Consider the following 10300-nt stretch of genomic DNA (forward strand, 5'->3'; position numbering starts at 1 on the left):
TCTTTAAACACTGAAGCTGTCTGTGGCAACAGTTTGAGTAATCAATGATAGAAGTCCATTGAAATGAAGCCAAGAAGTCTGTGATGAGTTAGCTTTGTCAAACCAAGGAAACAGAAGCCAACACTTAGATCTTTGCTGAGTATTTCCCCCAGTGGCTACCTGTGGAGTTTAACACAGCCATATAATCAGGAGCATGCCTGAAGCAAGGAGGACGTTTACACAGACAAGACTAAGTGGACGTCTGTATCCAGACTGGCTCAAGCACACTCAATGTACAGTTGACTTGATGCTCTTCTACTGAATAGGGAAGAAAGGGGAAATGGAAGGCGACCTGTCATCTCACTTTTTAATGAACTGCTTCTTGTCTTTATTGTGAGCTGACTCCTCAGCCATTCCAAGTCTGAGTGAAAACTGCATATTATGCACTGGGAGCTCTGAAATGCCTCTCTCTTTAACCCATAAATGTCAACAGTTTCCTGAGATAATTTTGGTAATTTTCCAACTGAAACGAATGTGCATAACCTATGTATTTTTATTTATATCATTATTCTACAGAAAAGACATCCTTTTCTCTGAAAAAAAATAATAAAAATAATAGTGAAAGCAGTGCTGTGAGTGCTGGGCAGCATCCCCTATTTGTCTGTGTAGCTTTCTAACAGTGTAACCTAGGATTAGGTGGAAGTAATCTAAGGCCTTCCAACCTTAGGTTTGTTAAAGGTGATAGAAAAGGTGATGGAAAGTCATGAGCAGAAGGTTAAATGGAAGGTTGTGAAGTGTGAACGTGGTGTGGATAGCTGCACTGTTAGTGCCTTGGGAATGAAATGTACATCGGGCTGCGGGTGAAGATTTCCTTCCAGATAAAGAAGCCATTCAGTCTTAACACAAGGAGGCAGCACTCTGCAAGATACGCAAATAAGAAGGAAATTGATCAGGACAGCAGAGCCAGATGCAGAATTCAGGTAGTTACGAGGAGAAGCATTAATGGGCAGGTGAAAGTTTCTTTCCCAGTCTGCTGAAGGGAAGCTGCGGAAGTCACACAAAGACACACTCCTCTCATTTCCCTGCATTTGCTTCGTATTCCTGTTTATTGCACATCAAAGGCATTTACATATCCAGGCATGAAATGGAAATGATTGATGCAAAGGAGATATTTTTGTTAATTGCTGTTGCTCTGAGTCATGCCTGAATGGGACTGCTAGGGATGGGAGAGGAAAGACAGAAATGTTATTAGAGGTATAAATAATTGTTGAGAGCAACTTTTAGATACATCTGTTACCACATATTCACATCTAAAATTATCCAAAGAGGTGAGAGGCACCAATATAAGGACTAAGCCAATGCTTCGTCTTCATTGGTACAGATGTTGGCAACTGTTCCTGCATTTTTGTCCATTTTTTTCATGTCTGCTGCCTGGATCCTCAATCATTGTCTACAATAGTCCTGTCAGTGCCTGCTGGATGTTACAATAACAATGTCTTAGACTCAGAGTTTATGGGTGTTTTGAGAGTTTGGCTGCTTTATCTGCACAATACCAGTGAAATGTCCGCTTTTTGTTCTATTGTTTGGAAACAATTCTTAATGTGCTCTCATACATGCATCATAGAGTCAAGGTGAGATGGGCATTCAATTTGAGACAGGAAAGCCATGCTTGAAGTACGTAAAGACGGTGTTTTTCATAGTGGAGCTATACTTTGGAGCACACAGGAGGATTTCTGGTGCTTCCTACTCTGCAGGAGTAGTGAAGAGGTATTTAAGTAATCTCTCTCTATGGAATGGTTGCACAGTCCTTGAGTTCTCTGTTGACGTGAGCTGTGTAAATAACTGAAGTGGGTCCAAACAGCTGAAGTACAATTTGATCATGTGTAGCCAGAAAACCCAAGTCCCATTTTTTTTGGAAATGTCATCCTTTAGGGTATCATCTGAAATTAACAGAAATCACAGCTCCCAATTGCAAGTGATAATAAAATATATCTATAGCACTCCCTAGTTTATATCCCTCCACCTGTAACCTTTCTACTGTGAAATAATTTTTGAAACAACCATTTCCATTAGATAGTAATTCAAGAAATGATCCTGCAGCAGACCATAGTCCATAGTTTGGCCTCATAATCTTATCCCAGAAAGTATATTATATATCCTCTAGGTGAAGAACTCAAAATGAATGAGGACAAAGTGTTCAGCTCTGTTTCCTTTTGCTTTGTCCGAACTGGGGAATATATCTGCATTTTAGGAAATTGTGGGGACATGTCTATCTTAATGACAAACCCAAGGTTTATGGAAAATCTATTTACCATCTTGAGTGGTAGAAAATGGGTGATACCTGAAAAGGAAGGGTATTGGTCTTGGAGATTATTAGTAGTTTTAAGAATTTTCATTTAACTGGTTATAAGATGCCCCTCACAAAGTGATGGTTTATTTCCAGTGTAACTTGTCTTGAGCAAGCTTGCTTCCTGCTTATTTGCTTCATCCTTGACTAGGCTTAAAGAAGAATATTTAGATCAGATTTTTCTTAAGAAATCTTAGGATTCATGATTTATTAATGTATTGTTTGCAGTCAGATGAGTCACACAAACTCATGAGCTTATTTTTGTACCATTCCGTGTGTTAATTTTAGTCATTAATCTTCTGCTAGTTATTCTAGCTGACAGAAATCATAAGTATTTTGGTTTTGTTTTGTCCTTATGATATCACCCTGTAATTTAGGTTAGTTGTTATTGTATAAAACATTTCCCTGTAAAAATTGGAATCTGTAAAATCCTGTTTGAACCATAGTCAATTGCAGTCCATTTCAGATTGCCATAAATAGATGTACAAATTCAATTCAAGAGCTAAAAGACAAATTGACAATGTGAGTGCTGCAGTTATTTGCTCTATTTCAAATCAATATTTCGTAGTGTCTCTTTTGTATTCTTGACAGGTGAGGTTGAATAATGATAATCTTTATATCAACAAATGCTTTTATACTACATGATTATAACTAATTTCAATCAACCACTTGTCTAAAATTAAGTCACGTGAGTGGATTTGGGGCCTCTCATTATCTTCACTCCCGCCCATTTAATAATAGTGTTCTTCTTAAGTAGGTGGCTCATGCCAGTCTTCCACACAGTGTTATTTTTAGCACTTGCAGCATCCACATTGTATTGCCCGTGCTTCTCGTATGTTCTGACCAAGTGCTGTATGGATTATCATCTTGTACACACATGTCACAGTCCAGAAGGAAAGTGATGAGATTATAGAAATCACTTTTTCCAATTTTCCTGATAGTACCGTCCTCATTTTAAAGTAGGGGGGAGTACACTTTGGTTAATTGGCTTCTACACGAAGTAACTAGCACTGAACAGTTGATAAGTCAAAGTAACTACTTTTCTCTGATAGCTGTTTATTTCCTTTCATTTCTCTCTTTCTTCCAATCTACCTCATATTTTTTTCACAGGGTTTATGAAGCTTTAAACATTTTACTATCTCAGAAATAGTTGCTTTCAATACTTACCTTATGTTGAAGAAATGAAGGGGGTGGTGGTGGTGGTCACTGGTAATCATTTGACCGGAGAATAAAAAAGGGAAAAACACTGAGTCTGTGTTTAAAACCGTGTTTAATGATATGTTACAGGAACTTCTATTACATCACGATGCTGAGGGATCCGGTGTCACGATACTTGAGTGAATGGAAGCACGTCCAGAGGGGCGCGACATGGAAAACTTCCCTTCATATGTGTGATGGAAGAAGCCCGACACCAGATGAGCTGCCTACCTGTTACGAGGGCGACGACTGGTCTGGAGTCAGTTTAGAGGAGTTCATGGACTGCAGCTACAACTTAGCCAACAACCGCCAGGTGCGCATGCTGGCAGATCTCAGCCTGGTGGGGTGTTACAACTTGACTTTTATGAACGAGAGCGAGAGGAATATGATTCTTCTCCAAAGCGCCAAGAACAATCTGAAAAACATGGCCTTCTTTGGCCTCACCGAATTTCAGAGGAAAACACAGTATCTCTTCGAGAGGACATTCAACCTGAAGTTCATTTCCCCTTTCACCCAGTTCAACGTTACGCGGGCCTCCAATGTGGACATCGGTGAGGATGTGCGGCAGCGGATAGAGGAGCTGAACTTCTTGGACATGCAGCTGTACGAATACGCCAAGGACCTGTTCTTGCAGCGCTTCCAGTACTCCAAGCAAGAGGAGCATCAGATGAACCGGCTAAAGAGGCGAGAGGAGCGGAGGCTGCTGCGGGAGCAGAGAGCTCATCAGTGGCCAAGGGAAGAGGTGGCAGAAGTTGCCGTTACTGAAGATTACAATAGCCAGGTGGCAAGGTGGTGATGCTCCTCCAGCTTGACTAGCCCATAAGAGGATCAGAGGCTCATACTTTGTGTACTTGGCTACCTGAAAATCAGCCAAGGAAGGCCAACCGCTTTGGTAAATGAGACAGCATCTGACAGCTACCCTTCCTTGTCTCAGTTTTTCTTGGTTTCTGTCAGTGAGGAGAACATTTTTTTTTTCTAACTAGGCATTAATAGTGTTATTAAATAGCAGTAGAATAGATTCCTATCCAAACAGACTTCCTGCAAAGCCCTAAGCTATGAGAATGGGTTGAAGAGAGAGCTATATCCACGACATTAACAGATGTAACCTATACAATCTGAGCTACCAAACCTTGTGCAGGCATGAATCAAAATTGAAAAAAAAATAATCTGTTTTGGTTCCTCTGTGATGTGCGAGCTGGTTTATTTAATATTGTCCTTTGCAACTGTAGTGTGTAGCTTTCTAGTGGATGAAATGGAGGTAAACATACTGCCCTTCAAACTTTTACATGCTGTGTTTTGATTAAGGAAAGCATTTGCTGGGCTGATTAAAAAAAGACCTAGGAAATGTGGGATTGGTACAGTGCTTGTTGTTTTCTGTAAGCCCTCAGTCAGGGATGATTTGCAAGTGAAGTGGGAGGTTTAACTTATTTTTCTGCAGATGTTAAGAGTATCAAACCCAGTCAGGTAGCAGTCATCTTTCAGAGTGTGTGTGGCAAAGGGGAAGCCAGAGTGCAAAAACTGAGAAATAAGGTAGGTCCTCACTGAAGCTGCGCACACATTGCCCATATTACCTGCCTGTCGGCAATGAAATAAGCCTTCACATTCACAAAAGGTGAAGAGGGGCCCAGCAAACTACAGGGAAGAGGAAAGAGAGAGCAGGAAAAGCTTAAATATTAGTGTGACATTATCCAGATTTGCTTTAAAAGCCTGGAGATATATTGTCTGTGAAGATAGGCAGGTTTATGATATAGTCTGTTAAAGTACATTGATTCCAAGTGAATACAATTTAAATTGGTTTTCTCTCTAACTATGGTAGTGGCTACAACATATTAAAAAAAAAAATCAGCTTTCATTTTTATAGGATAAATAATAGATATGTGGAAAGACTTGATATTTATTACTCTGTATGAAGATTCTTTGTAAATTTATTGCTTTCATGAAGAGAGATCTGCATCTGTTTTTCTTCCTTGTCTACAAAGATTCAATGGGTTCTTCCTCCACACATTGCATTCTTAACTGCATCTATTTATTCTGAGATTTTTTCTTGTTTCCATTTGTGGTAGTGGAATTTTAAAAAGAAGGTCCTTTGCATCATAGATCTTTGAGAGATTTTTTTTCCTTCTTCTTCTAGCATAAATCTAAAGCATTAGGAGGAAATTTCTCTAAGTGCCTCAATGTGGCTGCTAAATCAAGATGCTGAAAGTATATTATTGCATGCATGAATGGCTTTTACCTTACAGATTTGCTAATTAGAGATACTGGAGTACCTGATATGGATGCACATTTCTTGGTTATTTTCAAAATTCAAGGGTTTTAGCTAGTCATTTTAATGTGTTGCAGAAAACAAGGCTGATTTTGAAACTTTATCCCTTCATTTCCAAAATGTTATTTTTAGTGCATGCTGTATCTTTTTTAGTTCCAACAATGTTATTGCTATTTATCTATGCACAATATCAAAAACACGATCTAACAATCCTGTTGAGAGTTAATGCATACAATAATATGTTGAACATGGAATATTGTAAAGAATATTAAGAAGTGAAGAAGGCTACTGGGACAATGCCTCATTATCAATGTAGTTTATTAGCAAAGCGCTGCTTTACACCAGTGTGCTACTTTTGTGGTAAGCAGGGAGTTTGGGGCTCTAATGCCTGTTCCCTTGGTGGATCACATGCATCTCCTCCCACCTCTGCCTTCAGAAGGGAAAACACAAGGCAGCAGATAGCCATTCTGCTGCCCAAACGTGGGATGTCCATCTCAAAGAAGACTCCCCTGACCATTCTGACTGGATCCCCACCGCCTTGAAGAGGCGCTCAGGCTCCTTTCTCACATAGAAACACCTAGGTTCAGAGGTTTGAACTGAAACTTTTACAGTCTGAGACTAAAGCTCACTCTGCACGTCCTGTCTGTGGGACAGTGGGGCCACTAAAAACCAGGCTGGACCAGTACTCTTGCATCTTTAGCACAGCACTGGCCCCGGCCCTGCAGAGGGCAGGAGCCTTCCTGCTGGTCAAACATTCCCGGGCCCATTGCTGCATCTCCTCCTGTGCTTCAGATCCTGTGGTGAGAGAGGGGATGGGAGTCTCTGGCACCCTATACACCATGTCCAGGATTTGTGGGTGCTCATTTTGTCTCTGTGAGCACAGGGAGCTGAGGATGCCAGAAGTGATCCTGAAGGGTCCTGTGGGGTGGACAGGAGTCAGGGCTGCTGGTGGGCCTGTGGGAGAGAAACCAAGTGCATGGAATGAAAGATGCAAGCTCATACTTGGATTAAGGAGGAGGATAAACAAGAAAGCAGAATCAGTCCCAGACCATCTTTTGTTGTAAAGCATCCCTAAGCACCCAAGAGAGTCCCTTTTCTCATGTCCCTGCCTCTTTCCCCTACAGGCCACCTCTCCACACTGCTCACAGCAACAGGGTCCTCTTTTTTCATTTTGAAAACACTGCATTATTTTTTCAGGAGAGAAGAGAGAGAGAGCGAGCAGAAATTGTTCCCTGCAGCCTCACCAGTTGCTGTTAGTATCAGTTTCAGCTCTCTAAGCACACCAACAGTTCTCCAGACTATTCCTTCTGCATGACACAAAACAAAACCTAATGAGGAAAATCAAAGCAGTCTTTGGGCGGTTTGCATTAGCTTTAATAGTTTGGCAATACCTTAATGTGATGCCTAACCTTTTAGTCAGTCATTTCCCAGGAGACAAGATTAGGGTCCTGAAGAGCTGCTAATGTGCTGTAGCATCTATGTTAACAGGATTTGCCTTAATGCTTGGGATTTATTTAAAATTGAAGTTTTTTGTTGTGTGTGTGTGTTTTTTTTTTTTCTTCTATTTTCTTTTTTTCTTTCTCCTGGAGCCTGTGTATCATAATTGCACTGGTTGTGCAGGAACGGGCAGCAAGCATCTGGGATCTTGCCATTACCAAAGCCCACGGCTCCAGCAGCTCCCACCCCAGCTACAGCAGTAGATTCAGCAAACTCCCTTCACTAACACTGCTGCTGTCCTTAGCAGAAATTCTCTGCACATCAAAAATCAAGCAGTTTTAAAATACTTTCAGGCTGACTTCTTCTAACACACAGGCTTGCAGCTTTTTCCTCTCGGGCACAGCACCCAAAATATTGTAGAGCAAAAGCAGCCTAAAAGCAGAATAAAGGTTCACATCTCTGTTATTCCAGGTCTTCATTGCTCTGACAGCACAGGCTTCCCTGTAATTACAGTGTCTTGTTTAAGATCAGAGAGCAGTGTGTTCCTTTTGAAACCTTCATGAGCAGCGATGCTATAGGATTTCTGTCCATCTTCCTGGCATTATTTTGTTGCTTAAACAAGGCAATTTGGCTTCTGCTACTGTGGTGCTGAAACAAATCTCATTCTTTTGTAATGGAGATGTACGTACTAATCTCTCCCATCGCATCTTCAGCACTGGCTGCCTTTTCCAGTTATAATTTGCTGTAGGCTTGGAGCAGACAGAGAAACATGCTGTGTTGTTAAAACGGGTTCCTGGTAATTTGATGTCTAGTCCAAGAACATGGCCTATTGCCTATGGGCCGTACTTTATTAGAGGAGGAAAATTTGTCCTCTCTTCCCCAGTCATCAGTGCTAACAATAAAAAGCTTTTTCACCATGGGAAAGGGAAAAAAAGATGGTTTCTCGTGTTTGGTATTACTCACTGCAGTTGTGTTAACAATGAGGTTGGAATAGCCTTGCTAGGGCTTCTACCCAGTATGTGGTATTTATCTGTAGTTCGCTCAAAACAGAAGTAAAGAGTGAAAAACTGAAGGAAGTCAGATCTACAGCCGAATTCCTAACTTCAGTGTATCTACTCAACAAAACCAAGTGGCGAGTCACATCACCCTTCAGTCTGAAAGTGTTTCAGAGTGGACATCCTTTACCAGGAGGGTCTTGTTTCCTACACATTTTCAAGAGGCTCAAGTACCAGTAACTGTGAGTGAGTGTGTGTTGCTGGGGACCTTTCTCAAGTTGGCCTTCCTGTTAACACATTTTATTCGGCACTGGTGGGTTCTTGTTTCCAACATCCAGTCCTCTACCAGTACTGAGCACTGACGCTATAAAACTCGTTATCTCACTGGCACTTTTTTTCACCATTGCTGTTCCTCTGATACACATGAATTTATTTTTTTTTTTATTGGATAGAGAATATCTATTTTCCAGGCTGGTGGAGATTACCCTGTAAGAGGTCCTGAGATGAATAACCACAATAAAATCATTCTGATAGAGTAGATTGCTGTGTCTGCCTTACCCATGGCAAAAGCATACTCAGAAAAGGTACCCAGCTTGCATTGAAACACTTCCTGTAGTTTGGTTCTTGTAATACTTTCTCAATATTTTGGGGAGAGAAATAGATTCCTACAATATCCTTCATTTTTTTGTTTTGTTTTGTTTGTTTTTCTTGGCCATATCACAAGCTCTGTGATTTCAAATAAATCTTTGAAGTGAGAAAATGAATAAATCAGGAGTTCCCATCAGTTGCCATATTTGAGATGAAAGGGTAAATTAATAGACTGTAAATTATTTTATTCTTTAGGGATTTTCCTTCTGTTTATGTGCAATAATGTGTGTGAACTCTGCTACTAAGAGATTGTATTGTGACTAACCATATCTACTTTTATTCCTATTTAAAGGATAGTTTGTAGACCTAGGGGTTTTCATTGATGTAAAGCACAATTTAATGAATTATTTAATGTGTTTAACCATTGTGGTGTCAAAAGCAATTGTTTTCATATATTTATTTGTTGGTGGTTTTCTGTAAATTGATACTCATTAAGAAATCTGTTAAAAATGAAGAAGTTTTGTTGAATATTGTTGGGTCCATGAATAACTTATGAGCAACAAATAAACATTGATTGCATTTTTGAAACACTAAAGGTTCCATCTTATCTACATAACCATAAAAGTGACTAAAAATGCTTCTGTTGGGCTGGTTTCAAGCATTAGTGCAGATCCACTATGACCATAATTATGTTTCGTAATAAAATGTACATAGAGGAAAAGCATGTTGGCACAACTTACTCTTTAATTATGTTGGGACCCAATCAGAAATCTTATGATTGCAATTGACTTTAGCAGGCTTCATCTCAGATTGCATTAAGTCAGGAGGCTTGAGACTTGCATAGTCACTAGCACTAATTCAAGTGACCCCAGTGTCAGAATTTCCATACTTGGATTGAATTAAGACTTAAGCACGCAAATAACTGAAAAAGTGCTGGTGAATTTGTTGGACTTCATTTCTACAGAAACTGCACAGAGGACCGGTCCCAACTGTCAGGGTAATCTAAGGAGCTACCATGGGTAAGAATAAGAAGCTGCAGTCTGTTGTTTCACCATTGGCTTCATATATATATCCTTACATCTCCTCTGGGTTCGTGGACCATACGAGGAGCCAATTGCATTTTCAGCCACACTATCTCATGTATATGTGTAGGTACAATGAACTAGGACAGGGATGGGAACATGGGGGAGCATGGATAGATGTGAATAAGGAGGATACATGGAAACCTCTTTTACAATGTAACTCAGGCCCCCTATTAGGTCTCCTCTTTCAAAGAGTATTTTGCGTCCCTGTTTGTTCCATGACTATTTTATCAGGACAAAACTTCTTCACAGTTCTTGATTCCCAACATGAAGCAAATATGCCACATCCCTGGATGCGAGTCTGGTTGAAAGAGGAGACCATGCCATGGCAAATTAGGATGGATTGGCCCTGACTGGGCAGGTTACATGAAAAAAAGGGCATTTTTTCAACAAAGCCAACTGACCAGTACTA

General features: G+C 40.3%; 1 protein-coding gene across 1 annotated transcript in view; it reads left to right on the forward strand.

Moving 5' to 3' along the window:
- HS6ST3 (heparan sulfate 6-O-sulfotransferase 3) overlaps nucleotides 1-9401 on the forward strand; it is a 297234-nt gene extending 287833 nt beyond the window's left edge. Inside the window, exon 2 of the mRNA XM_068677199.1 lies at nucleotides 3614-9401. Coding sequence (XP_068533300.1) covers nucleotides 3614-4319 — 706 coding nt within the window. The 3' untranslated portion in view covers nucleotides 4320-9401. The remainder of the gene's footprint in view (nucleotides 1-3613) is intronic.
- The last annotated feature ends 899 nt before the right edge of the window (nucleotides 9402-10300 follow it).

This window comes from Anas acuta, chromosome 1 (genome assembly GCF_963932015.1).
Source record: "Anas acuta chromosome 1, bAnaAcu1.1, whole genome shotgun sequence".
NCBI lineage: Eukaryota > Metazoa > Chordata > Aves > Anseriformes > Anatidae > Anas > Anas acuta.